General features: G+C 58.8%; 1 protein-coding gene across 3 annotated transcripts; it reads right to left on the reverse strand.

The window, feature by feature from the left end:
* Positions 1 to 1,237: 1,237 nt before the first annotated feature.
* NR5A1 (nuclear receptor subfamily 5 group A member 1) lies at positions 1,238 to 26,121 on the reverse strand. Of its 3 annotated transcripts, none has more exons than XM_027556237.1 (7): positions 25,919 to 26,121; positions 21,802 to 21,918; positions 21,510 to 21,651; positions 18,727 to 19,352; positions 11,590 to 11,709; positions 9,616 to 9,763; positions 1,238 to 2,980 (listed from the first exon to the last, which is right to left on the reverse strand). In XM_027556237.1, exons 2-7 carry the CDS (start codon positions 21,901 to 21,903, stop codon positions 2,733 to 2,735), a joined length of 1,386 nt encoding a protein of 461 aa, XP_027412038.1. In that variant the 5' UTR covers positions 21,904 to 21,918; positions 25,919 to 26,121; the 3' UTR covers positions 1,238 to 2,732. The 3 variants fall into 3 exon arrangements, with proteins under 3 accessions (XP_027412038.1, XP_027412040.1, XP_027412039.1); XM_027556239.1 differs by lacking the exon at positions 25,919 to 26,121 and adding an exon at positions 23,575 to 23,848; XM_027556238.1 differs by lacking the exon at positions 25,919 to 26,121 and adding an exon at positions 23,336 to 23,424.
* Between the last annotated feature and the right edge of the window lie 1,119 nt (positions 26,122 to 27,240).

The raw sequence follows: 27,240 nt of genomic DNA on the forward strand, positions 1-27,240 counted from the left end.
GGTTCGATCCCTGGGTTGGGAAGATCCCCTGGAGGAGAGAAAGGCTACCCACTTCACTTAGGTCCCCACACACTGCTGGTTGACGCCCCTCCAGCCTTATGCTCACACTGTTCCCTCTGCCTGGACTGCCCCCAACTCCTGTCGAGCTGGCAAACCCCTGGACATCCTTCAAAACTCAGTTTGGAGGACACCTCTCCTGTGAAGACTTCCTGTCCCCCCAGGAGCAGAATCAACCATTTTGTTATCTTGTGCAGTTACACGATGTATCACATCAGGTTACGATCTGATTAAGACACTCTCCCCTACAAGACTAAACATTCCCCAGGGGCAGGAACCAGGGTATCTGAAGGTGCTACTGCCAAGGTGTCTGCCTCAGGCTGCCTCGCCCTAAAAGAAGTGCTTGCTCCTAATCTGCCCAGAGGCATGGGTGGAGCAGGAGTGACTCTGGGAGTAAATTAGGTTGGTCAATGGGTCAAGGATGGAAGCTTGCATCTGTGGTTGGCTTTCTCAGTGTGTGACCCTGGAGAGGACAACTCATCTTAGTTTCCTCGTCTGTAATCTGGGGCTGCCACCTACCAAAGTGACTGCGAAAAGCGGATGGGCCGGACCAATGGACAAGGCAGGTGAAATCCTGGAAGGGCACTTGGAGCAGACCGGAGGAAGCAGTCCTCAGAGGGGGCCTTGCTCACTGCTGCCACTAGGTGGCTTGGGTTGGGGGGAGTCGGGGAATCAGTGAGAGGGGCCAGGCCCAGGGCCTGTGGGCCTCTGATGGCAGACAGAGAAGAAACGGCCAGCGCCCTGAAGGCAGGTGGGCCCCAGCAGGTGGCCGCCTAAAGTCCCTTGCCCTCTTCTGGATTATAACCCCTGCCTCACGGGGCTCCTGGAGGAACAGTGAAATGATGGGTGGCACACAGCAGATGCTCACTCAATGACTGTTCCCTCCTGCCCAGGGTGGCAGCTGAGATGCAACCAGGGTGCAACTGAGGCTGAGGCTCTGGGAAGCCCAAGCCTCTTCCAGGCCTCCCACGGTTAGCAGGGACCCAGGGATGAGGTGGGGCCCCAGTAGTGCCTGGTATCCCCCTCCCCAGCCCCCAAACCCCATCTTGCCTCCCCCAGGTTTTGAACCAAAGGTTACCTGGGTATCGCCTTCATCCCATTTGGAGCATGGCCCTGCCCTAGATAACCCAAGCCTATTTGGGAGGCTCTGCTTTGGCCCCAGAATGTAAATAGGCAAAAGTAGCTGGAAACTAATTGCAAAATTTATTCCAGGGCTGCGAGGGTTGGGGGGTTCTTAAGGGCACTTCTCATTTGGGGGCTGGGGGATCGCCAGCCTGGCCAGGGGCACGTGTTTCAGAAGACAGGGGCGGCGACTGAGACAGGGTGCTGGAAGGCGGGGGCAGGGATGCCCAGCGATCTGCAACTGGGCAAGCTGAGCACAAGCCGCGACAGCATCGTGAAAGCGGGACAGACCGTGGACGCCCGGCCTGGAGACGGAGGACACCAAGGCCGCTCCCTGGTGCCTGGCCCTGCAGAGGGTCTTTCGGGATGTAGGAGAGGAGTTGAGGTCCAGCTTCAAAGGTGTGCAGCAAGGAACCCAATGGGATGGGGCCAGTGAAAGACGGTTCATCAGCAATGCCCCTGACCTGAAGCCCCGTACACTCTCCCCCCAAGATCACCCCGATTCCCACTCACAGAGACTCTGAGCTCCCCACAGGCCATGTTGCTGTCCACCTAGTGGGGTAGAGGGACAGGCTCTTCTCTGGATTGGAGTGGGGGCTCAGGAATAATGACCCAGCACCACCCCTGGGTACTCGGTATGAGGGTGTCTGGAGAGAAACCACGGGCTGTCCTTGGTCCTAGTACCCCCAGTCTCAGACCTCAGATCTGTCCCCTGCCCCTCCACATACATACCTTTCAAGGAGCACCTAAATTAAAATCAAATAACAAAACAAAACAAACTTCTTGACTACAGCCTTGCAGATAAATATCAGCCAGGAGGGCCAACTGTGAACAGGGCTAGAATGCCGATTGTGCCAAACCAAACTTCTCCTCTGGCGGGAGAGGGTTAGAAAGATGATTGTAGCAAAATACTTTTCAGATAACAACTGTCAAAGTTCTCCCCTGCAGATGTCAGATGGGGCAGAGGGTTTAGGGAGGAGGTCTTTTTGTCCTAACCAGTCTCCCAGTGTCCTCCAGGGCCCAACAGTCCCCTTGCCTAAGTTTGCAAACTCTGTTATCCTTAGTTTACAAAACAGAGGGCTTCCCTCCTGGTCTCCAGGAGGGTCTGGAGACCCTCTCCTCTCCCGCCCGCTGATGTCCACTTGACCTCTCTCTGCCTCTGCTCCCAGGAGAGGACGAAGGGATGACCTCTGACTCAAGGGACGTTGAGGCCCACCAGGGAATCCGAACCTCCTCCCTGGGCCTGGGATCCAGACTCCAGGACAGACAGCTGGGAGCAGGGGGAGGGAAGGAGTGGCTAGCAGCCACCTCCTTGGGGCACTCTGAGTAGCAGGCAAGTGCCAGCAGTGAGTGGGGACCACCTGCCCTCAGCCAGGCCCTGCTCACCCTCGCCCACCTTCCCAAACACGGGGCTTCCCAGAGCTGAGGGGCAGCGGCCTACGTGGTGGGGTCCTGGGTCAGCGTAATAAAAATAAACCACCTGGAGGCCGCGAGGGTGCTGCGACCCGCCCCCTGGCCCCGGCCCGGTCCCCCTCCCCCGCACTGGCCCGAGTTCAAGTCTGCTTGGCCTGCAGCATCTCGATGAGCAGGTTGTTTCGGGGCATCTCGTTGCCCAGGTGCTTGTGGTACAGGTACTCCTTGGCCTGCATGCTCAGCGCCCGCACCTCCACCAGGCACAGCAGCAGCTGCTGGAACTTGTCCCCGCAGTGCGGGTAGTGGCACAGGGTGTAGTCGAGCAGGGCGGCGTTGGCCTTCTCCTGAGCCTCCTTCACCAGGCTGTGGTTGTTCAGGAACTTCACATCTGCAGAGGGAGGAGCCGATCACCAGTCCCGTCACATCACCGACGCTGTCGCTGGCTTCACCCACACCAGCGTCCCTGCGATCACCAGAGACGTGGGCACTGCCACCACAGTCTCCCCATCGCCGCCACGGTGCCATGCCCGCGGTTGGCAGACACCGGCACCAGCATCCCTGGTTTTCACCCACATGGTCCCTGCCGCCGTCAACTACCAAACCTCAGTCGTTCCTGCCACCACCAGGGTCGCCATCACCAGCGACACCTTGGTTGAACGCCACCACCAGCAGCAGTCACCACTGCTGACACCCCTGTGGTTGTCACACACTCGGCCACCGCTGGTCACCCAGCCACAAGCACCTGTCACTGCCGCTGCCACCACTGTCATCACGCCCACCGCCGCCACTGTCCTTGCGCCCACCGCCGCCATCACCGAGACCATCGCCAACCTCCCCCGGTCCCTCCTCGGATCTGTCTTTGAACCTCTCGATTTCTTCACTGGCAAAAAGAGCACCAGTAGCATCTACTTCACCAGACGGCTGTGAGAGTTCAGGGAGCCTGTATCCAGAAAGTGCTCAGAGGAACAAGCGTCTGGTGCTTTCCCAAGGCTCCCTGGGTTACTGTCACTGTCACTCCTCCTCTCCCCACGTCCGTGGCCAACACCATCCCCCACGGTCAAAACCATCCTGTCGCCATCGTCTCCAGGGAGTGACCATCCGCATCAGCACCCCACCACCATCATCACCCATCAGCACCATCCCAAGAGGCGAACTGTGAGTGGAGAGAGTGGCAGGCACGCTTTTGATCCACCTTCTGACCCATCAAGAGGCTCCAGCACCCCAAGGAAATTCTCTCACGGGGCCATGGGGAGGGGGCCTTGGATGCTCACTGCAACAGTATTTACAGCGATGGGGAGGTGGCCCGGATGGCCGGGCGGGGGCTACACCCCCAGGAGTCCTGTGCAGTAGGCAGAAGTAATGGAGCAGACACAGCACTGAGCAAATGGACAAACCCTTAAAAGCCTGGGGCTGAGTGCGGGGAGAAAACAGAATAAAAACAAAAAAGGGAGATTCAGAATGAGATCTATAAGGGAACACCATCTTTGCTGCTGTTGCTTAGTTGCTAAGTCCTGTCTGATTCTTTTGTGGCCCCATGGACTATATTCCGCCAGGCTCCTCTGTCCGAGGGATTTTCCAGTCAAGAATCCTGGAGTGGGTTTCCATTTCCTTTTCAAGGGATCTTCCTGACCCAGGAGTCAAACCCCTGTCTCCTGCATTGACAGGTGGATTCTTTACTGCTGAGCCACTGGGGAAGCCCAAAAGCCATCTACATAACTTAAAAATGCTTGCAAAGGACTTCCCTGGTGGCCCAGTGGTTAAGACTCGGAGCTACCAACTTAGAGGCATGAGTTCGATCCCTGGTTGGGGAACTAAGAGCCCACATGCCGCCCAGTGCAGCCAAAAACAACAAAAACCAAAACAATAAAAAATGCTCGCACAGAAAACACGGACATTGTGTAAGAACAGGGACAAAACATAAAGGGACAATTGCCGATGGGAGGGACAGGTGGGTGGCTGGGTAGCTCTGTGTGGACCAGGGACAAAGGAGTGTGGTCCTGCCCAGAGGCCCGGTGAGGAGACAAAAATCAAGTGTCTCCAGTGTGAAATGGATGGTGGTTGAAATCCCAGCCCCACTGCTTAGAATTGGTGGCCCGCGCCCTATCCTCTCCTGACCTGAAGGCCTTCGTCCTCTATGAAAGGGGCCATGCCCACCTTGAGGCAGGGGAAGCTGCACAGGCGCCTGGCCCCCAGGGTGCCCATAGAGGGCCAGTTTCCTGTCACAGGAGCCCTCCTCAGCTCCTGGGCAGCATCTTCGGCTGGTGCCCTGGCTAGGGGTTACCGATCAGCAGGAACCCACAGATCCTGTCCGCATCCCTGACTCCTAGCCCCGTGTGGCCTGGGATGTGGCAGCCTGTGGTTCAGAAAACAGTCGTCCATCCACTTCCCCTCGGCTCCCACTGCTCGCAGCCCAGCCGCTGCGGGGGAGTCTGGAGCCCAGCATGCGCAGCCCTTGGCCCTTCTAATCCCTCTTAACACCCGCTGCGCCAGGAGGGCTGGATGCTCCTGGCAACCCTGATCCCCAGCCGCCCCCAGCGTGCCCGTCGAGGCCTGTGTTGTCCAAAGTCGGATTTAGGGAAATCCGAGCTGGACCTCGGGCGTATGGCAGGATCTGGGCACTCCCCCGCTCCAATCTTTCCCCCATGATATTCCCCTCCCCTCATATACTAAGTGAACCAGGGTCATGTTCTTCCTGGCCTCCCCAGAATTACCATTAGCCCATAAGGCACCTTTGTGCCAGTTATACAGAAGGTCCCCCGTACCTCACAGAAAGAAGGTGAGGGGCATGCAGGCTGGGTTTCAGGCTCTACCTTCCCCTGTCTAGGCGCCCTTGTTCAGTTAAACAACCTGTCCAACTGTACATGACTGTTCCCTAGCCTGGTCCTCTCCAGACTCACTCAAAGGTCATGGGAAGTCTCCCCACCTAACTAGCCTCCCTGGGGGCAAGAGGTGCCTACCAGTCCCATCCATTTCCCAATCTCTTTTCAACCCCATCTACCTTCAATCCCTACCATCCCCTGGGCTGGGCAATTCTCCAGTTAGTCTTCTGACAATTTACAATAGGAAGCTGGGGGTCCAGAGAAGGGTAGGGACCAGCTCAAGGCCACACAGAAGGCAAGGGGCCCAGAGGAAACAGGAGGGTGTGGGAAGGACTGGCCAAGATGCTGCAGTAGAGGCAGGAGTGGGAGGGGGCTGGGGAGGACCGGAGCCTCGGCTTTACCAGGATTTACTGTTCCCAGCAGCGGTGTGACAGGGACAGCAGGGCGGAGCACTGGGTGGGGAGGTGCAGGCAAGAACAGCTTTCAGGGACACACCCCTCCTGGCAGCTCTCAGCGGGCTGGAGACCCCACTGCCCCCCGAGGTGGACTGCAGGGCTGGGGGAGGGATGCACCGTCACTAATTGAGCCCCAGCCACCACAGTGCAAGACAGGAAAGTCGTTTTCCCAGCACCCACCGCACCTTCCCTGCCCACCTCCATCAGTTAATCCCTACAGACAGGAAGGCAGGCAGGAAAGGGTGTCCTTCACGCAGGTGTTAAGGACAGTGGAGTGTGCCTGGAGCGCGCAGTGGATACCAGAGCTGGGACTCGAACCCAGATCTCTCTGGCTCCCAAGCACTATGGGTAAGCAGGGGCGGGGTCGGGCCTCGACATGGGTTCCTGGGGGATTAGATGACATGATGACCTCATGTTCCATCCAACCCAGGAGTCCAGTCCAAGGACCACCCAGCCTGGGGCCCTTGGTTTCCCCAGGGAGATTTCTGGACTCCCCCTTGGAGGGGAGCATGATCAAGCTATGCCTCTTCTCCAAGCCCCCCTCTAAAGGGACTGCTCTGAAGATTCTCTGGGATGACCATGTGACAGAGCCTACATCCCTTTGGACAACACACCCTTCCTCCCTTAGTCACAAAAACCTGAAGATGTCCCCTCCTGTGTTGGGGGCTCAAATCCCAGCTCACCAGCTGGGTGACCGGGAGCAAGTCTCTTCCCCAGTCTGAGCCTCAGTTTCCCATCATCCGCACAATGGGGGCAAATTCAGCTCTGCGTCTCAGGGCAGCCAAGAGCTGGACCTCATCTGCTGCCCCGCTATGAGCCCTGAGCCGCCGAAGGTTGGAGATGGGCCTGCTCAGCAGTCCCAGGGGTGGGTGGGTTGGGGGGGGGGAGCTGGGAGATAGCACCCCCACCTCTGAGAGCAGCCCGCTAGCTCCGCGGAGCCGGGGGCCCCCAGGTTCTCAGAAAAGCCCCCTTTTCACGGTTTAATTGAATATTTGAATAATCCTTTCATTCCAGCGAGGCATAAAGAATGTTGTCCCAATAGCAGTGACTCAGGCAGGCGCCCCCGCGCACAATGGCCCCTCGAGTGGGGCTGCTATTCAGGCCGCCTTTTGTTGGCGCGAGCAGTGGGTAAATTGCAAACGCTTAAGGGAATGCTGCTGCCGCCGCCTCAATGCAAGTCAGGAAATCGAATGTTAGGTCAATCCATTAAGCTTCGATTAAGTCCTCTGCAGAACAATGCCAGCCGGGCCCATCTTCATAAACACCGTGATTGCCAGGAGAGAGGCACTAATTTTAATTAAACCTCCTTACCTGCCTTCGCGCCTGCCTGAGCCAGCTATTTAGACACCAAATGGCACCCTTCTGTGGAGGCAGGCGAGAAGGGGCCGCTGGGCGGAGGGGCAGGGTGGGAGGGCGGGGCGGTTGGAATGGGGGGACAGTCATCGCAAGGGTTCAAGCTGAGCAGCCCAGGGAGGCGCTGCCCCGGGGTGATGCTCAGCATGCCAGCTGAAGGGCGATGGGCAAGTGGCCACCCCTCTCTTGGTTCCCAGTTCCCTTGGGGACCCCGGTCTGGCTGTCTGGGTGGGATCCTGGGAGTAGCCCCCTCCCACCTTCCAGACTCAGGGCAAATCTTGCCCCTCATCTTGCCCAGATGTATCCGCTTCTCCCAGCCCCACATCCAACCTCTGGCAGGGTTCTGGGCTGCCGTAGGCATCCTTTTCCCATGCTGCAGTCAGAAGGACCTTTCCAAAACGCAAACTAGATCATGATTCTCCTGCTGCAGATTCTTCCCAGGGAAGCTTCAAGGTACTGGCCTGGCCTTCAAGGCCTTGCACAGCTCGGCCCCTGCCTGCCTCTCCAGGCTCCTCTTCACCCTCTCCCTGCCCCACAGCTACACCCGAGCTGTCAGGATTCTCCCCATCCCTCTGCACCAGCTATTCCTTCTGTCTGGAATGCCTTTGCTGCGGCTTGCTTTGTTTCTCCCAGAATACTCCTGCTCGTACAGCAAGGCCCAGTGCAGAGGGCCCTCCTCCAGGCAGATTTCCCCAATAGCCAAGCTATCGTTGGTTTCTCCTCTTGGGCCTAGCCCTGCTCACGCTGGACTGCTCAGACTCCTCCCCTAACCTAGAACCTGTCAGCCAGCAGCCTCTGTGGCTCCCTGGCTTCCTCTCACTGTGCACCCAGGAGCTCAGAAAAGCCTGGGTCATAGGTCTTCTCCCCTCAAAGCCCCAACATTCTGGCCCCCACCCGGAGGGTCATTATCATGACCCAGGTCACTCCCCACAAAGAGTGAGATAAAGAGTGAGATAAAGATGGAGAGAGACTTATTCATGCATGCATTCACTTCCTTCCCTAGCTTGCATTGTTAGAGGCAAGATCCTGCCCCCACCCTCCACCATGGTTGCTCCTACCAAGCCCTGCAGCCTTGCAGACAAGCCCCCTCCAGCTACCAACCTGTTGTGCCAGAGTCAGGAAATCCAGCCTAGGCACCCAGGCCCCTGATCACAGCCTAAGCACAGGGCTTCCCCCAGTCAATACTCCACTAATCACCCCACTCCCAGCCTTTATCTTACCCTCTGCTTCCCCAGCTGCCCCAACTCTCGGGCAGGCACACACTTGCCAGACTGTGACTATGATGTCATTTCCCACAAAGACAACGTCTCTGTCCTGCCCTCTCTCCAGGTGACAAGGCATTCACTTCCCTCTGTTCCAACCTTCCATCCCATCTATACCTCTGCTAAAAGATGTATTCCCCCTAGCAAACTCCTACTCATCCTCCAAGACCCTGCTCAGATGTCCCCCTTCCAGGAAGCCTTCCAGGCAGATCCCTTGCTCCCCATCCCGGATTCCCCATCTCTTTGTCTCAGCCCTGATGGTGCTGGGCAAAGGTGTCTCCCAGACTGGGAGCTGCCTGAGAGCGGGGGCACAGCATCACTGGACACAAGGAGGGCACTGGACATAGCTTGCTGGGTGAAGGAGGACAGAGGGAGGCTGACCTGATGAGAACCCAGAAGGAGGGTGGAGACGTGAGTGGCACAGGTTGGGCCAAGATCAGGAGGGCACAGGAGGCAGACACCAGACACTTGTGGAGCTGGGAGAACTGGTGGCCTGGGCTGCCTTCTGCCCCTGCCCGGCTTTTTTTTCCTCCTTGGCACTTACCACAGTCTTCCAGGTGACACATTTTACTAGTCATTTCACTAATTTGTATAGTTTACTAATCATATTATGCTTATTGTCTCATCTTCCCTTGAAGACAAGGATTTGGGTTTGTTTCTTTGTTTTTTTGAGTGAGTGAATGAAAAAATGAATGAATGGGCAAAGGGGTCTGGGCCTCAAAGACACCCCTGGAGCAGGGAATTAGGAAAAGCAGGGAACCTCAGGACGGGAACCAGGGGTCAGAAGCTCCTGAAATCACATGGGCATTTTCTGGGGGTGGCCTGGGCACTTCCCTAAGGCTTTCAGCCAAGAATTTACCAAATTCTCAGGAGAAGTCCTTATCCCATAAACGGCAAGTCTTAGACCTATCCTGGCCCTCTGTCCTCCCACACAGAGAAACTCAGGCCCAGAGACAAAGCAGGCCCTGGACCAGGTCCCCTCACAGCTTTATTCACGAAGGGAGGGGGCCTGGCTTCTTCGAGGACGCCCATCAGAGAACCGCTCCACCTTGGGGTCTCTTCGCCAGCCCCACCTCCACCCCACCACCTGTTATCCACCTGACCCCCAGGCCAGGCCTTGCTCAGCCCACTCACCGAGGCTGAAGAGAATGAGGAACTTGAGGCAGACGAACTCCTGGCGATCCAGCTGCAGCGCGTGCAGCTGCAGCACCAACTCCTGCGCCCGAAGCACCAGGCTGTGCAGCAGCGAGCCCGCCTGGGCGGCCACCGTGGTCAGCTCCACCTGGGCGGGCACAGGGCAGGGTCAGCGCCGCAAGGGGAGGGCGTGCAGGGCAGGCACTGGTCGGAGCCTGGGGGTCAGGGGTGCCCCGCCTAGGGGCGGGGCCAGGTGGGAAGGCCTCTCTTCAAGTCCCTGCTCCCCCGACCCCTCCCAGGCTCGTAGCTCTGCTCCCTGCATGGAGCTAAGACCCCCACGCAGCAGAGCTGACATCAGGCAGGTGGGTGCGGAGGGAGCGCTGAAGGGTCCTTCATGCACGAAGAGCGGCCGCCAGATCAGATCCCGTGGTGCAGCAGCTTGTGTGCTGTGAGGTGGCATCTGCAGTGAGTGCCAGCTTGTGCTGGGTGTGGGGGCGGGGGCAGGGTGGCTGTGCCCGCAAACACGTGGATGCGGCCCCATGACTGCCCCGGGGGGCCGCATATGGACACCTGGATGTGGCCACACCTCAGCTCACGTTCACACACATGCAGGGACACACTCACAGGGCGTGAACACACACACACACACACACACACACACACTCTCTCCTATGGTCGCATCACAGGGTAACACACATACATCCACGCGCCCATGTATATGTTCTCACTGACATGGTGAGGGGCAGATCTCAACATCCACCCACTTATGTGTGTGGAGATATCTGCACAATAAAATACAGCCGCAGGGTGCACACACGCAGTCCATGGCCTCAGAGACATCCACCCACCTGTTGGCAGGGGCCAGCACTCCTGCCTCTCACTCACTTCACGTGCACTCACAGGTGGCTAGCTTTCTGCTAGCCGTGGATGGCCTGAGACACCCAGGTGAGGACAGGGGATGAAGACAAAGGGCTTGGGGTGGAGGTAGGGGGTGGGGAGCAGGGCCGTAGTCTCCGATCTCCACCCCACCCCCACTCCAAGCACCTGTGAAACCCACTTCCCCTCTTGTATCCACGCCTCCCCCCGCCCCACACACACACCAGGAGTGATGCTCCCTCCTTAGGTTAGACCCTGGGCATCAGCCTCCCTTTCCTTCTTTCCCCTTCCCTCCATTTTCCCTCCACCCTGTCTCAGCCCCTCTTTGAATCATGCCCTCCCAGGTCCCAAGTGTTCTGAGCAGGGGGTGGCTACCTTCGTTTCCTCTTCACCACCCATCCTGCCATTTCCTCAAATACAACCTGGCTGTGAACTTCCCCACTTAAAACTCTTCTGATGCCCCCTGTTTGATTTCAGGAGCGAACCCAACCCCACCATGTCTCCCATCCTGGGGTGCCCAAATTCTGACTCTGAGCTCTTTGGGGCCCAGACCCCTTTGCCCATCCATCCATCTATCCATCCATTCAGGATTTAGAACCTGCAGGCCCCTAGCGAGCCCTCCAGCTTTATCTCGTACCTCATCTCAGCCCCACAGGGCGCCTCCCCTCCAGACCCTCCTCCTAGCGGCCCCCGGCAGCTCTGCAGCCCTAACCTGCCTCTCTGAGCTTGGCTCATGCAGCCGTCTCCTCTGCATGTGTGGAGGTGGGGACTGTCCCGCCACCCCTGTTGCTGCCCGACCAACCCTTATTCACTCTTTCACTACTCAGTGCCACCGCCACCTTCTCCCAGAGCCTTCCAGAGCTCTGAGCTGCTCCCCCAGAACAGGGCTCCCAGAGGCTGGCTCCTCTCCAGGTCAAAGCTAGGGCTGGTCAGAGGGAGGTCAGGCTGGTGGGCATCCCGTGAAGCTGGGGAAAGGGCTGATATTCAGCGGTGTCTAGGGCCAGCCCTGGAGAGGCCTAGGATCTCTTCTGGGCCCAGAATTCTGGAAGGGCATGGTTGGTGGGGGGGTGGGCGGGGGGCACAGTAGGGTCTGGTCACCTCCTGCCCTGTGACCAGCAGGATGCTGCCCTCCTTGCCATGCTGAATCTGACGGTAGATGTGGTCAAAAACCAGCAGCTCGCTCCAGCAGTTCTGCAGCAGTGTCATCTGGTCGGCCACCTGCAAGGAAGAGGCACACCGGGGTCCAGGGTCCAGTCCTGCTGGGGACCTTCCCCTCGCCCCTCTCCCGCCAGCTCTGAGTTCAGACGCTCAACGGTGCACGTGACCCGGGCAAGTTGCCCAGCCTCTGTGTCCAGTCTGCCCATCTGTCTTCCTCATCAAAGTAAGGTACAGGTCTGGCAAAATAATAAGAGGGTCCAGTGGAGGCACGCTGGACTTGGCTGGGCCTGGCTGCAGGCCATGGCTTTGCCTCTTACAAGCTGTATGATCTTAAGCAAATTCTGTCACCTTTGTGGGCCTCAGTTTTCTCATCTGGAAAGTAGGCAAAGTATTAGAAGGTGGTCCGGCACATATTAAGCCCTCAGTAAATGTTAGCGCATAATGTCACCGAAACGCTTTGTGAAGGATTCCTTCAAATGCAAGGGAAAATTAGTGTTAATTTTTCCTTCTGCCCATTTGGCCTGTGGTCACATGTCTAGCAGCCTCAACCACTCCAAAAGAAGCCATGTCAGAGGGCTTCCCCTGGGTGTTGTGCAGAACCTTCAAGCTCAAGCCTGCAGCCCAGCCCAGGGAATGAGCAGGTGGCTGGCAATGGTCTACATCGGAAGGAGGAACAGAAGGGTACACAGGGCCGATTCTGAGTCCCTAGGCTGTACTCGGGGGCACTCAGTGTGAGGGCAGGGACAGTCTTCCAGCATGGCGATCGCCACACTCTAGCCTGACAGTGACAAGTGGGACTCAGGACCATGGGATGCCAGAACCAGAAGGACCCTCGAGGAACCCCAGCCTAAACTATTTCCAGATGAAGAATCTGCCACTCAGAGAGGGCAAGGGACTCTCCAGGAATCAGAGAGAAACAGAGCCAGGCCAGGGCCACGGCCAGCAGTCTTGGTCCTCAGCTCACAGCAGGGATGACATTGAACCCTTCTGGGTGTTCAGAACGGTGCTGGGTGCAGTGTGTCCTCCTGGGGCCACACAGTGCAGACTCCAGTCCTTCTCAGCATCTGTGGCTCATGGACCAGCCACCGTCTACACAGCGGGTACTCCCTGGGCACCTTCCGGGGCCATGCCCTGCAGTGAGTGCAGACTACAACATCGAGTCGCGTTGTTACAGCTCCACAAGTGTTTGTGGTAAGTACTGCTGTTATCCCCGATCTACGGAAAAAAGGGGGGTTCGCTGGTGGCTCAGATGGTAAAGAATCTGCCTGCAATACGGGAGACCTGGGTTTAACACCTGGGTCGGGAAGATCCCCTGGGAGAAGGGAATGGCTACCCACTCCAGTATTCTTGCCTGGAGAATTTCATGTATAGAGAAGCCTGGAGGGCTACAGTCCATGGGGTCACAAAGAATTGGACAACAAGGAGAAAGGACATTGAGCTCAGAGAGATCAACTAACTTACCCAAGGTCACACAGCTCCTTCTGGTTCACTTGTGCTTTTAACCACTAGGTATGGAGGAAGCCCCACCCTTGCCACCCTTGAGTTCAGGGCATGTTCACTACTGCCCCCAGAAAGCCTCCCCCTCCTCCCGACTTGGCAACTACAACATCTCATGGTGCTATTCATGGCTCTTCTTCATATCTTCCCTGGTAACCTGTGGGATCTGCCAGCAGGATTGGTATCCAGCTCATCTCTGGGCCCCCAGAAGAGGGGTGTCAGTTTTGCTTGATGAACAAATATGTGTTCCTCAAGACATACACAGACAGCCCAGAGGAACCACCCTCAACCTGGAGGCCAGAGGCGTCCAGGCAGCCCCCGGCCTGTGGGGAACTGGCCCAGACCTGACCAACTGCCCAGCGGGGGGCGGGGCGTAGAAGCCCCTCTTCCCCTCTGCTCTGCTCTTCTCCTGGGGGTGGCCCTGGAGCCAGTCCTCAGACAGACAGGAGGAGAGAAAAGTGGACAAAGAACAAAGCAAGCTGCCGGACACACAGACAGGTTCCTCCCGGACTCGCCTGCCCAGCCCTTCCCAGCCCGCACAGCTGAGAATAAGAGGAAGGGTCTGTCGCTACCCTGCTCTGCCTTCCCATCCTCCTGCCTCCCCTCACCTCCATGTCAAGAACCTACCACTCCCCCTCCTCTCCCAGCAGAACGTCTGTCCTAGAGCCTCATAACTGTCTGAACAAAAAAAAAAAACACCCGGGCCGGGGGAACCCCAGGCTCAGGCAGAAGTATCTCTGAATGGGAGAGGCCAGGAGAGACAGCAGGCAGGGGGCACCTGGCCTTATCTCACCTCAGGAAGTGGCCAGCCCCTGGAGCGCCTGCCCACCCCTTCCAAGGAGGGAGGCGAGGCTCAGCAAGCACCTCAACCAGGCCCCGTTCCCCATCACCTCCTGCTCAGGGAGTCACACTGGCCGTTTTGGCCAACCCAGATGGAGACAGAGGGTGTGCAGGGATGGGCTCTGCCCGCCCCACCTCCCCACCCACTGGGGCCCTCGAGAGCAGACACCCTTGTGGCTGAATTAAGGGAACAGAGGGTGGGGAGATGGAAGCACATGAGATAAGGGGGAGAATTAGGAGATAAGCTGTGTGAGCTTTGGGCAGAAAGCAGAAGGGGTCACAGTGACCTGGCTGGCCAAGCCCCGGGAGCAGACTCTGTACCCAGACCTCGGACCCCGGGAGTGGGGGCAGCCCTGCCACGGGGGTGGAAGGGGCGCAGGCAGAGAGATGCACTTTGGAGGCTGGGCGTCGGCGCCCTGTGCCTTCTGGTTCCCGCTTAGCCACACACTCGGCCCTGATTTCCTATTCTGAGAGATGGGAAAAATAAATCCTCCCTCTTTTGGTTACAGAAAACAGCGGTGTCAGTCGTGAGGGTTCCCAGGTGAGTTATTCCAGAGACACTGCCCACCTCGCCTGGGTTCCCCTACCCATCAGCTAAGCAGTTGCGCCTTCCAGACACTTCACTCTCACTTTGCCTAGATGGACACACAAAGATACCAAACACCAAACATTCCTCACACAGAGGAAAGCGCACACACACACACACACAAGCGCGCGCACACACACTCCCCCTTTCATTAAAAGGAAAACCACAGGGCCAGTTCCTCTCCACAGGAAAGCAGGTGGCGAAGAGGCTCATTTAAGTAAAGAGGGCTGGTCTTCACCTTCCATGGGCTTCTCCCTAAGCAAAAGGTTCTTCCTCTACCTTCGCCCTGGCAATCAGGACATTCGTAGTCTCAGCCCTGGGGTCCCTCATCAGCCGGGCCTGTCTGCTGGGCCCACCAGCCGCCCACCCCTTCTGCCAGTCCGCCACAAATCTTCCTGGAGCCTTGACACTTTGCAGCCTGCCTCAGAGACTGGGTATTTATGGGTGCTGAGATGACCTCCCTCCCAGCAGGCCCCCCTCTGGAGTCCCCTGGGGTCTGATCGGTCTGGCGGTCGAAGGCCAGCGGGCTCTGTAATTCTCCAGTGGCTGACAAGCCATGGGCTGGCCGTGGCGCTGTCCCGGCTGAGTGGTTGGCGGGCTGTCATTTGTCAGCCCAGGACTGACAGAGTTACTGTCACTTAAATGAAACTATATATCTAAGCAGTTAAATGTGTTGCCGATTGAGGGCCTCGGAGTAGGGCGTCAAGGGTGCACTGATGTCAAGATGGGTCATTAGGCGTTCTTGGCCCTCGTCTCCACCTCCCTGATTGCTATCTCGCGTCCTCCCAGCTGTCCCTCAGGGGGACTGTCCAGAGAGGCTGCCTGCCTGGGCCCTGCCCCCACTGAGCAGTGCGCACAGGTGAGTTTCTGCTACCTTGCAGGTACAAAGCTGCTTTGGAAGCACAGGGCAAGGTGGGCCCTGTCTTCTCTTAGAGCCCTAGCATGCTCAGAGGAGCATGGACACAATATATCTTTTCTCCTTCTTCCTGTCCTGGCCTGTCCGCCACCTGCAAGGTTAGATTCAGTGGGACAGCAGCAGGGGGTGAGGGAGAGAGCTGAGCCCCGACTCACTGAACACTTCCTGTGCACTGCACCCTGTGCTAAATTCTTTAACCTGCCCCTGCTCACCAAGCCCTTCCAACAGCCCTATGAGGTGGCCATTATGTCCACTGCCCCCTTTTCACAGACATGGAAAACTGAGGCCCAGAGGATAAAGTCACCAAAGGCACACAGCAGATGAGTGGCAATCTGGAGGCTACACACAGGCCTCCTTGCTTCCAGTCTGTGTTTCTAATCTCTGTGCCACATCATATTTAGCACAACGCAATTGCATGAGATGGAGCATCATGCAGAGACAGAGGGACATCAAAGCTGGGAAAGAGGATGGAGGAGGGGAAGCCCAAGAGGGCATCCGAAGCCCCCAGTATCAGCTCAGCAATGACCTCATGCCTTGCCCTGGGCAGCGAGATGTCATCAGCATCACAGGGGACTGAGTGGGTCTTTCTAGGGAGAGCTCCGGCTCTGTGGTGGGAGCCGGCCTTCCCTGGCTGGCTGTCCATCACCCACCACTGAAGGACCTACTCCTGGTTCAGGCTCTGCTTCCCGCCCTCCCTGCCTCTCCAGCCCTGCCTCAAGTACTGCCTGGGGTTCCCTGACGCGTGATGCCTTTCTGCATTTCTGCACCTGATGTTGTTCCCATTTCCTGGAACACCCTTAACCTTTTCAGACTGCTTTCTGGAGAGGGGCAGATCAAAGAAACCTCTCCTAACTTTCTAAGACAGAACCATTTGCTCTCCTACTGGGCTCCCTTGGCCCCTTTCTTTGGCTCTCAGAGACCTGGGCACCCCGTGCCCTGTGTTGGCGTTATCTATGTGCATGTCTGTCTCCTCCTCTGGCCTGCAGCCCCCTGGGTCCCATCCATTTCACTGTCCCCATGCACAGGCCACGGGTGGCCCCACTCTCAGAGCACCCTCTCTGCTGGCTGCTATGATGCGTCCTGCCCAGAGGTGAGAAATGAAGGGTCAAAGGGGAGAACAGAGTCACTCGGCTCCCCTCCCACTTTTCAACTTCCCTAGCTTTGGCTCTGCAAACACATCAGCCCAGGACTTATTGGACCAGTGGAAAAGAAGTTCCATATGGCTGATAAGAGGCCCTCTAAGGGCTGGGCTAGTACTTATCTGCAAGTCTCCTTTACAGAGGTTGGTAACCTGGGCTTGATTCAGAGACTCTGGGAAGGGGAAGCAGGAAGGTTTGGACCACAGAGAAGCCAGAAGCAGGAAAAAACACTCAGCAAAGCTGGGACAAAAGCCCTTCCCATCCTGCGTGAAAAACCCCTGAGAGACCAGGATGGCGGCCAGAGGAAGTGCCCTGCCCCTGGATCCAGGGTTCTGGAGGGCCAGGAAGGCTCCGTTCCTCCTCCCCTCTGCACTGGGGGCTCATGGGAGGCTTGGAGGGAAAGCTGGCAACCAATCCAAGGGTCTTGGGACCCTCATCCCCCACTCAGGGCCTCCAGGCATGAGTAGAAGGCAGATGGGACTGTTTGAGGCCCTGCCTCTTGTTCTGTCCATGAGGTCGGCCTAGAGAGGGGGCATGGGTGAGAAGTCCCACCCCACAGCAGACACGCGGCACATCCCCAGACCTCAGACACGACAGAGGCCCTCCATAGTAGAAGCAGAAGCCATCGCTGCCAACTCTTGACTCCCAGAGCAACCCAGGCCCCCGGCCCCACAGTGCCTCATGGGTGCACAGTGCCCAGCCTTCATCTCACCCCTCCCCCACCTCACGTCCAGCCCAGCCCCGGCAGGCAGTGCCCCCGGCCCATCCGGCCACATGCCCCTGGAGGAAGCCCAGGCCTGCGTGGCGTCAGCACTGACAATGCTGCTCAAGGCTGCAGTGGCTCCGCAGGGAGGGCAACAGGCCCTGCTGTTTACAGCCAGGCAGGCAGACCCGAGAGCTGCAGACAGCAACAGGCCTGGAGTAAAGGCCCATCGTGTCTTGGTCTAAGCCTGGGAGGATGGGCTTTGGCCAGGCTTGGGGGCCTCTGAGGTTGGCAGGACACCCTGGTCAGAGGGAGCCAGGGCACTAAAGGGGCAGCTCTCAGCCTTTGAGCGCTTCAAACCACTGGGCGGGATGAGTGGGATGTTCTTCCATGTCTGGCCTTAGTTTCTCCTGCTGCTTTTCTGCTTATTTTAGCCACAGGTATCCCAATCCAGGGGAATGGAAGACCTTGCAGCCAAAGTATCTGGAAGATGAGAGGTGGGCCCTGCCATCCCCTACTTATCCTGGCACCTAGCTCTCCCTGTACACGCACACACACACATTTACACCTAGGACCAACCACCATAGGGCTTCCCTTGTAGCTTAGTCGGTAAAGAGTCTGACTGCAATGCAGGAGACCTGGGTTCAACCTCTGGGTGGGGAAGATCCCCTGGAGAAGGAAATGGCAACCCACTCCAGTATTCTTGCCTGGAGAATCCCATGGACAGAGGAGTCTGGCAAGGCTATAGTCTAAGGGTCACAAGAGTCGGACACGACTGAGTGACTCAGCATAAGCACACCAACCACCATGCATGAGAAATGCGGGATAGTAAGATGTTTCACCTTAGGTAGGAAGGAGAAGCACCCCAAACTGAGATACTAACACCCCTTCTATGATATCTGAGGTTCGTGGGGAGTGGTGGCCTCTCCAAATGAGCGGACAGGAGGGCCTGGACTCTCTTCCTGATGCTGGGCTGGGACAGCCAGAGACAGCTTCCCCGGGACTCAGCTAGTCCTTTGGGAGAATCTAGAGAAAGAGAAGTGTCCAGAGAGTCGCAGACTGGGAGAGAGAGAGACTGAAGGGACTAGAGAGAGACAGGGAAACAGACAAATAGCACACCAGGGAGAGAGACAACAGAGAAGAGGCAGAGATGAAAGAAGCAGAGGCCGTGGGAGATAGATACCCAGGAAACAGAGAAGGGGAAAGAGGGAGGGGTGAGTGGGGAGGAGGGAGAGGGGCAGGAATACTCCTCGCTTCCCCAGGGTGGCCTCCCTGTCCCCTGACACACCTGAAGCCAGTGGGTAGGCTAGTCCCACCCAAGGGGTGTCCAAGACTGAGACTTAGCTGAGAAGACACCCCAGATCCAGCGGCCAGCCAGGTGGGAGGAGGGACTCACCTCCAGCTCCTTGAAGACCATGCACCTGCGTGCCCAGTCCACGATGGAGATGAAGGTCTGGTCGGCCATCCTGCACAGGAGGCTGAAGGGCGCAGGCTGGTCGGGGCGGCCTTTGGCCGGTTCCTGCAGGCAGCCCACGATGCGTGCCCGCACTTGGTCCTCATCTGGCTCCAGCTGCAGCAGCTGGAGGATAAGCTCGGGCACACCAGGCCCCCCCGAGAAGGGCTCTGGGTAGCCGTAGGGTGGCCCGGGCTGTGGGGGGCTGGCATAGGGCTCTGGGTACTCAGACTTGATGGCGCGGCCAGGGAAGGCAGGGTAGAGGTAGCCAGCCAGTGGCCCGTGGGCGCTGGGCACAGCCATAGGCAACGCTGGGGCCCCAAAGTCGCCCAGTGGCCCAGCTGGTGGACCTGAGGCCAGGCCCTTGGGCTCAGATGCATGCAGGCCATGGGGCAGCATGTAGTCCGGTGGGGGAGGGGGCGGCGGGGGCACCCCCACTGGGGGGCCTGTCTCCAGCTTGAAGCCATTGGCTCGAATCTGTGCCTTCTTCTGCTGCTTCAGGGCCCGGTCCCGCTTGTACATGGGCCCAAACTTGTTCCGGCCGCCTCGCATGCGGTCAGCGCGCACAGCTGTGGGCAGAGGCAGAGGGGGGCAGGCTCATCCCCTCCAGGCCACCCTCCCTACCACTCCACTCACAACTCTTTCCCAAACGGATCTGATTGGGCCTCTCCCCAGCTCCGCACCTCTCATGGCTCCTCCGGTGCCCTTAACCTGCCATTCACAAGAGTCAATCCCCTAACCTGGCATTCAAGGCCCTGGTGCCCTTGCCACGTTGTCTACCCCTCACGAGCCCCAGTCTCCTTTCCTTTCCACCTTACTATCTCTCTGCATCTCTGCTTGGCGTGTCCCCAACCCTGCCTGTGATATTCCTTCTGTCTCAAAGCCTTTCCATCTCTGGTGCTTTACTAAACACCCAAAGTGTTCTGGGTTCACAGGCAGCATCCTCTTCTTACCCAGATGTCTGGCCTCTCATCCCACTGAGTGCTGTCATACACAGGCTGAGAACTTCCAGGGGCCCAGCAATGGGCTCAAGTGCCCAGCACAGGGCCTGGCAGGGAGGTGGAGACGGGAAGTGGGCTCTGGTCAGCCTCATTCCCAGGTGGGTTCCCAGGGTCCAGCTGCTTCTTGACTGTCTGCCTACCTCTGTTGAACCCCTGTTGCAAAATGACTCAGGCTTCCTCTGCTGCCTTCAAATTTGAAGCTGAGTTAAGGGCTGGCTGGGGCTCTGGGCTGGGGGAAGGGACCTCCCTTGCTGACCAGATGTCCCTCCGCCTGGCCAAGAATGTGTCACCAGCTGGACCCAACAGGTGTATTTCTGCAGCCAAAGTGTGGCCCCTGCCCCTGCTCAGACAGGACCCCACCCTGAGCTCCCAGAGAAGGGAGAGGACAGGAGAGAGAGGCCAGTGCTCAGCAAGGAGGGTGTCCCGGGGCCCACCCGGCCAATCTTCCTGCCTTGGGAATGGGCAGCCCTGCTCCACTCCCTCTGGCCCAGGAGCTGGGGACCTGGGCTCTGGGGGCAGGACAGGATATCCCCCTTCCATCGGGAGTCCTTCCTCTAGGTGGCAGGACTTTTGGCCCCGGCAGCTTTCAGAGCCACCAGGGGCCTTCTACATCGTTTAAAAACTTTAACCAACAGCTGCCTGCTCGGCGCACAGCCCGGCTGGGGCCAGCAGGGTAGAAGCCTATGACTGTCCACCCTCAAAGAACGTGAGTCTTTCCTGCTGAAGCGTTTTTCCTCCCCTCTGGACAGACAGTTAGGGGTGGGGGTGGGGAGACAAGGATGGGCCTGGGTTCTCTGGGAGCACTTGGTCCCCACTGCCCAGCTCTCTAGGGCCTGGCTAGGGACCTGCTGAGTGAATGAACTGAGTGAACCTTCTGGCTGGATGAACGGACGAAGAGATGAGTGGTCTGGGTGAGTGAGGGCTGCACAGTGATGCTGGATGGATAATAACATCAGTAAGGATAACAATAACAGCTAACCTGTTGAGCATTTTCTACATTTCAGGTACCATGCTAGGAGCTTTTCATACAATTCTCTCACTAGCTCAAGGAGGAAGGTACTACTGAAAAGCCCCTTCCCTTGTGGTAAAGAATCCCCCTGCAATGCGGGAGACCTGGGTTTGATCCCTGGGTTGGGAAGATCCCCTGGAGAAGGGAAAGGCTACTTTCCTTTCTCCAGTATACTGGCCTGGAGAATTCCATGAACTATATAGTCCATGGGGTCACAAAGAGTTGGACAGGACTGAGCAACCTTCACTTTCACTTCACATGGGGTGTCTGCAGCTCAGAGGTTAAGGGACTTGCCCAATGTCACCCAGCCTGTAAGTGATGGCACTGGGACTTAAACTCCAGTAAAGGTACTGAAAACCTTGACTCTGGCTTGGTGTTGGATGTCAGTGGGGGTGTTACAGAACTCACAGAGGGAGGAGCTCTGTGGGGCTCTGCTCCCAAGGGCTGGGGAGAGGGTCCTCTTTCTGGGGTTCACTTTTGGATACTTCCCAACCCCACCCCAGGCTGGTCCTATGCGCATCCCTTCAGCCAAACCGGCATCGGTTCTCACCCCTCCCCCATAGGGAGGATCGGCCCTGATTTCACGTGAAGGACTAACTGCCTGGCCTCAGAAACATCAAGAAGACCTATGGTACCCTCCCCTCACCCCTTCTCCCATCTCCACCCCCTGCCCTCTCGCCGTCAGAGGTCAGGGGTAGGAGGCACGGCACTCGCACCTTCCAGGCGCATCCCCACCGTCAGGCACTTCTGGAAGCGGCAGAAGGGACAGCGCTTGCGCTGAGTCTTGTCGATCTTGCAGCTCTGGCTCTCGGTGCACGTGTAGTGCTTGTTGTTCTGCACCGTGCGCTTGAAGAAGCCCTGGGAGAGAGGGGAGTCAGCGCAAGAGGGGGACAGGCTCTGTCTCCCCTTCCCTGCACCTCCCAGCCGGGCCTTCCGCCGCGTCCCCGCTCGTGGCTCACCCGCCGCCGCCGTTCGCGCCTGTCCCCTGCCGACCAGCTGCCCGCTCACCTTGCAGCTCTCGCATGTGAGCAGCCCGTAGTGGTAGCCGGACACCTTGTCCCCACACACGGGGCACAGCTCGTCCAGGTCCTCGTCGTACGAATAGTCCATGCCCACGGCGTCCGCCTGTGGAAGGAGGAGAGGTTCATGGCAGGGCTGGACGGCCGCTGGTGGTGCGGGGGGACCTGGGCAGGGTGGGTCCTGCGTCCCCGCGGCCGCGCGCCCCTCGGCGCCCTGCTTACGGGCCGGCCCCTGGGCCCCACTGCAGCGCCGGTGGTCAAGGACGCCTGTTGCAGGCCCCCAATGAGAGCGCCCTGAGCAGCCGACAGCAGCACATGTGTCCGGAGCAGCTCCCGTGCGTGCGGGGCCCTTGCTGGCCCTGTGTCCGCGCTCCTGCCGCGCCCTCTCCCCACCCTCCCAGGGGCTCCTCCTGAGTGGCCCCCCACCGCCGCCGATCTGGGACTGTCAGATTAAATGCGCTTTGATCCGGATTCGTTCATTTAAGAACAAAACCCCGATTCTGAGAAAACGCGATGAGCTCGCCAGCCGGGGAGATGCCATTGAACCCCGGGTGGAATGGGGCCCAAGCGTTCTGGGGATCGGATGGGGACGAGGGAGACAGAGGCAGAGTCTGGGAGACCCAGAGATGGGCAAAAAAGAGAGCGAGAGACACCGACCGTGGCTACTTAACTGAGAGAGTACCCCCGGGACGACGGAGACAACGAAAATCCGAGAGTGACAGAGAGGCATTGATGCAGAGTCAGAAAACCTGAGGGAGACAAGAAAGGTGAAGAGACAGCGAGACAGAGGTAGAGACAGAGAGCAGTGGAGATAGAGAGATGAGAGAACGAAAGAGACACACACAGAGGGCAGAAAAAGAGAGATCGGAGACACTGGGGAACAGAGGCCCGGAGAGAAAACCTCGGAGAGACAGCTGCAAAGCCAGAGACACAGTTGTAGATGAAAGATAGACCAAGACACCGGAGAGACAAGAGAAACCTGGGAGATACCCAGGCAGAGAGACAGAGACACTGAGAGAAAACCTGGAGAGACGGAGGAGCCCGGCCAGGGGTTCGGGGACGGGGTTAGCGGTCGGACCCCGGCCCGGAGCTCAGAGGCGCGGCCCGGCAGAGTCGGACCCGTACAGGCGCTCGAGCTGAGAGGCGGACAACGACGGCACCCGGGAAGAGAGCCCGAAATCGCGGAGCTGCCAGGCCCCCAGGCCAGGAGAGACAAAGCCCGTGGGCGGCAGCCACCGACACCGAGACCGAGGCCGTGCCACCGAGACGGGGACGTCGGGCGGAGACCGGAGAGGTGGGCGCAGCGGGGACAGCGGGCGCCGGGCGTGGAGCTGCAAGCCGGGCGCGAGGCGCAGAGACCTCGGACGGAGACCCCGCGGGCCCCGAGAAAGAGGCCGAGCCCGAGGCGGGGGAGCGACCTCGGGCGGAGAGTCGAAGTCCCCAGGAGGGAAGCGCGCGGAGCCTCGATGGATCCGGCCAGCGCAAAGGGGCGCGACGGCGGCTACAGCCCGCCCGGCGCCCACCTGGCGGCTCCTGCGAGCAGCAGCGCCCCGCGTCCGGCCACCGCGAGCCCCGCACCTCCTGGCCGCGCCGCCGCCGCCGGCGATGAGCCGCACCCGGGCGCAGCGCCGCCCGCCCGCGATGACGGCCGCTCGGGCCGGGGGCGGGGAGGCGGGGGCTCGGGGCTGGCGGCGCGGGGCCTCGGCGCTTCCCCACCCCGCCTCCCCGCCCCCGCCGCCTCCAGGGCCGCTCCGAGGCGCACCTGGGACCCGGGCCCCTCCACTGCCAGTGCGCGCTGCGCGAACCCGCCGCGCCGAGACCAAGGGCCGGCCCCTCTATATGGGCTCTTGCGGTATTCGGGGGCGGAGGCCCGGCCCGCGCCCTCCAACGCCACCGAGACGGGTTCGTGTCTTTCCTCTCACCGTCTCGGACTCCCATCCCCATCCCGGCCCCCGGAGCCCGGGCGCCCGGGAATCTGAGCAGGTGCTGGGCGCCTGGGAGCCTTGGGCCACCCTCCTGTGGTGAAAGGAGGCGAGTCCCTGTTTGCAAATCCTGCTTAGTCTTGGTGAGGGCCACGCTGGGGGCGCTGGCCGTTTTGCAGCATGGAAACAGGTAGGGCAAACGTAGGGGACCATGGCCAAGATACCGGCTCAAGGCTAGAAACTGAGTCCCCACCCCACCCCCACCCAGGCACGTTTTCTCAATGGAGATTTAAGCAAATCTCCCAGCCCTAGTTTCCTCATCCGTAAAGTGGGAGTGATGCCTGGACTTTAAGGGTGGCCGTGCGGATGAACGGAAGCAGTGTTGGCAAAACACACGCCTGGCACTGCGGAATCGCTGAAAGCATCCAGATGGGAGATCTGGGTCAAATTCTTCTCCTTGAGCTTCGGTTTGCTTGGCTGGAAATGGGAGTCGTAGTAATTTCACCCTGAGAGTTTTCCGAGGTCTGGTGAGGACTCAAAACCACCGAGGGCGTGGGAGCTGGGAGAATAGAACCCAGGGGCAGGAGAAATCTCTCTCCAGTCCAGTTCTGCGCTCTTACTTGGGCTGGGAGCAGGGCAAGAGAGTGCCCGGCAGCCCTAGGAACAAAAGTGTCCTAGGGACCTCGAGCCGAAGGGCTGAGCCATTGCTCTGAGCTGGAGGGGGTGGGGGTGGGGGGAATCTATTCAGTCACTCTCATTTTTCAAATGTAAAAAATTGAGACCTGAAAGAGGAAGGTGCCCGCTTGCATCCTGCCCCTGCCCCCTCGGGGCACCTAGGGTCCAAGAAAGTGTTGCAAACAACGAAGCCAAAAAGGCATGATCTTCAAGCGGGCAAATACCACAATTAGGCATTTGCAGCTTCGCAGCCGCCCAAAAGGCTCAAATGTGAAGGCTCAGACCCTTGGCTGCGGTCAGCTTCATCTGGGCCTGTGCCCCGAGGCCTCTGGCTTTAGCTGGAGCTGGCGCCTTGGTCCTGCGAGCCAAGGCCTCAAGACACCACGCAGACCACCTCCCTTCTCGCTCACCCAGCTGATGAAGGACAGATGCTGCGGCCGACTTGTGAGGCAAGCTCGGACAGGTCACTTGGCTTCTCTGAGCCTCAATTTCTCCATATATAAAATGGAAAAGGTAGGCCCTACAGAACAGAGTCTGTGGTTTCCGTGGGAGTCCATGGACCGGTCTTGGTGAGGAGGGAGGAAAGAGCGTTATTGCAGACCTCTCCACCCGCTACCCTAAACCCCTGAGAAACCAGAGTGTCTGCAGGAGCTGGGGCGTGGGGGCCGCTGCCACTCAACGGTCAGGGAGGGGCCCTCAGAAAGTGGCAACCAGGAGCAGCAGAGAGGGAAGGGGGTTGAGGGGGAGGGCTGGGCTGGGGAATCCCGTCAGCTCCTCTGGGATGGAGCCCACGGGGGTCTCCTAGACCTTGTTGAGCAGGACTCAGGCAGTGTAAGCACAGGCCTGAGCTGGGGACCCAGGTGGGGTGGGGCCTGGGCTCTGAGCCAGTTCTCTCCTTCCCCTTCCCCTTAGATCCCCTCTCCCAGAGGTTCCACGGTCACTGGCTGGGAGCCCTTGTGTTGACCCTCCAGGCTTCATTGCACCCACTCCTCACAGCCCCAGGTTCTAGCTGGGGAATCACAGCCCCTCACCCACCTACCCAGGGAAGCAAATTCAGACCTGGCCCAGCCACAGAACCCAGAACTGGGACTGACAGATGGATACTAGAGACAGACGACTGAATCCACACAGAGACTCAGAGACATCCACAGAGACAGCACAGAGTCACAGGCAGGGAGACGCAGAGAGACCAAAGACAGACCCAGGGACCATGGACGTACATCCAGGCTATGAGGCTTGGGCCAACGCAGTCCTGGGGACACCCGGCCACCCGGGGACAGCAGGACACCCCACAGATCCCCGTAGGCCCAGCTCCTCCCAACAGCCAGCCAGGGAAAAGAAGGGGTAGTGTGGTAGGAGGGCAGGTCTGGGGAGATCCCCGGCCCCTTTCCTGCCCAGAGGAGCGGGCACCAGTCACTCAGCAGAGCAGGCAGTGGCCGGCCCAGGCCGCAGGGAGGCACTGAGGAGGGAGGCTGGCCATTAGAGGCCTGGGCCCAGGCCCTCACTTACGGAGCAGAAGGCGAGCTCACACGCTGGATGAGGGTGGCCAGTGGGCACCGGGGGTCCGAGGGGAAGCTCCAGTGGCCCAGGTGGGGCGGTGGTGACCGTGGGCACACGGAAACTTCTTTACGCCACGGCGGGCGGTGGGCGGACAGTAGGCTGGCCCTGTCCGTCCGTCCTCCTCCTCCTCCCCGCCCTGGGTGGGGGGGCCACCGGAGGCCCAATTGGTCTCTGCCCCCACGTGACTCTGCAGGCCTCTCTCCTTCTTTGTTGGTGTTTCTCTTCATTTAGGTCTATTTTTTTTTTTTTTTTTTTTCTTCTCCTAAAAGAAAAAAAAAATACTCCTATCTATCTCGGGGCCGCGGATGGGGGCGGAGGCCAAGGCACTCTGGAGGCCTTGGCCAGCTGGCTGTTCCAGGCCGCTGTGGCAGTGCAGAGGCAGGGACCCCACGTAGGCGGGTAGGCAGCCCCGCTTGTTAGCGACTGGGTGGGAGTGGGGCCTGATTTATGGGCAGCTCCCCCACCCAGCCTGCAGCCCGGCCTCTCTCCCCTTGAATGGCTACCTCCCTGGGGCCTGGCCCAGCGGGGTCCGGCCTGGCCCAGACATGTGAGGGGAGTCAGGTTGGGCTGGCGTGGAGGCAGGATCACGGATGACTCGACCAGGTGGCCCTGCTGCTTTGGCCTGGTCTTTTTACTCTTTCAGAAGATGAAGAAAGAGGGGATGAAAGGCAAGCAGGTGAGCTGACTGAACACCTCTCGTGTGTACAATTTAGTCAACGTTGGCTTCTCTGGATGTCACCATCCACAGAGGGCTGCTGATAGTCCCGGTCAACAGCTGGGGAAGTTGAGGTTGGGCTGAGACTGCCTGTAGGGCCAGGTGGTTGGTTACAGTGGCTCCAGGGATAGGACAAGCGGGTAACTAGACCAGGATAAATAGGGCAGAGCAGAGGGAAGGGATTTTTTTTAAGAAGGTCAGGCCTCCCCATGCAGCTGAGGGTGTCGTCCAATCTCCAGACCCAGACAGGTCCCAGAGGTCCCAGTTGGTCTGCTCTGTGCCCCTCCCATGCATGCCTCACTCTTTTGTGTATTCCTTCATTTGTCTCACATTCACTGAGGGCACACGACATGCCAAGCACTGGTCTAGGCACTGGAGGAAAGGGAAAGAAAGAAGTCTCTGTCCTCAGAGAATTTACCTCCCAGCCTTTTGTCTTAGGGGGTGGGGAGGGGGCACAGGGGACCATGGAGCAATAACTGGGGAATCCACACACAACCCTTTTCATTTGCGGAAACAGACAAATCACGTAGAACACTTCACTCATCTGGCTTGGAAA

Source organism: Bos indicus x Bos taurus, chromosome 11 (genome assembly GCF_003369695.1).
Source record: "Bos indicus x Bos taurus breed Angus x Brahman F1 hybrid chromosome 11, Bos_hybrid_MaternalHap_v2.0, whole genome shotgun sequence".
In the NCBI taxonomy this organism is placed as follows: Eukaryota; Metazoa; Chordata; class Mammalia; order Artiodactyla; family Bovidae; genus Bos; species Bos indicus x Bos taurus.

Bases quoted from the DNA above. Each gene is read 5' to 3' on its own strand.
- NR5A1 (XM_027556237.1), bottom strand. From the start codon at position 21,903: ATGGACTATTCGTACGACGAGGACCTGGACGAGCTGTGCCCCGTGTGT. The intron at 11,710-18,726 runs GTGAGTCCCTCC...TCTTCCTTGCAG, and splicing joins TGGTCTTCAAGGAGCTGGAG to GTGGCCGACCAGATGACACT. The intron at 2,981-9,615 runs GTGAGTGGGCTG...CTCCCTCTGCAG, and splicing joins CCTCATTCTCTTCAGCCTCG to ATGTGAAGTTCCTGAACAAC.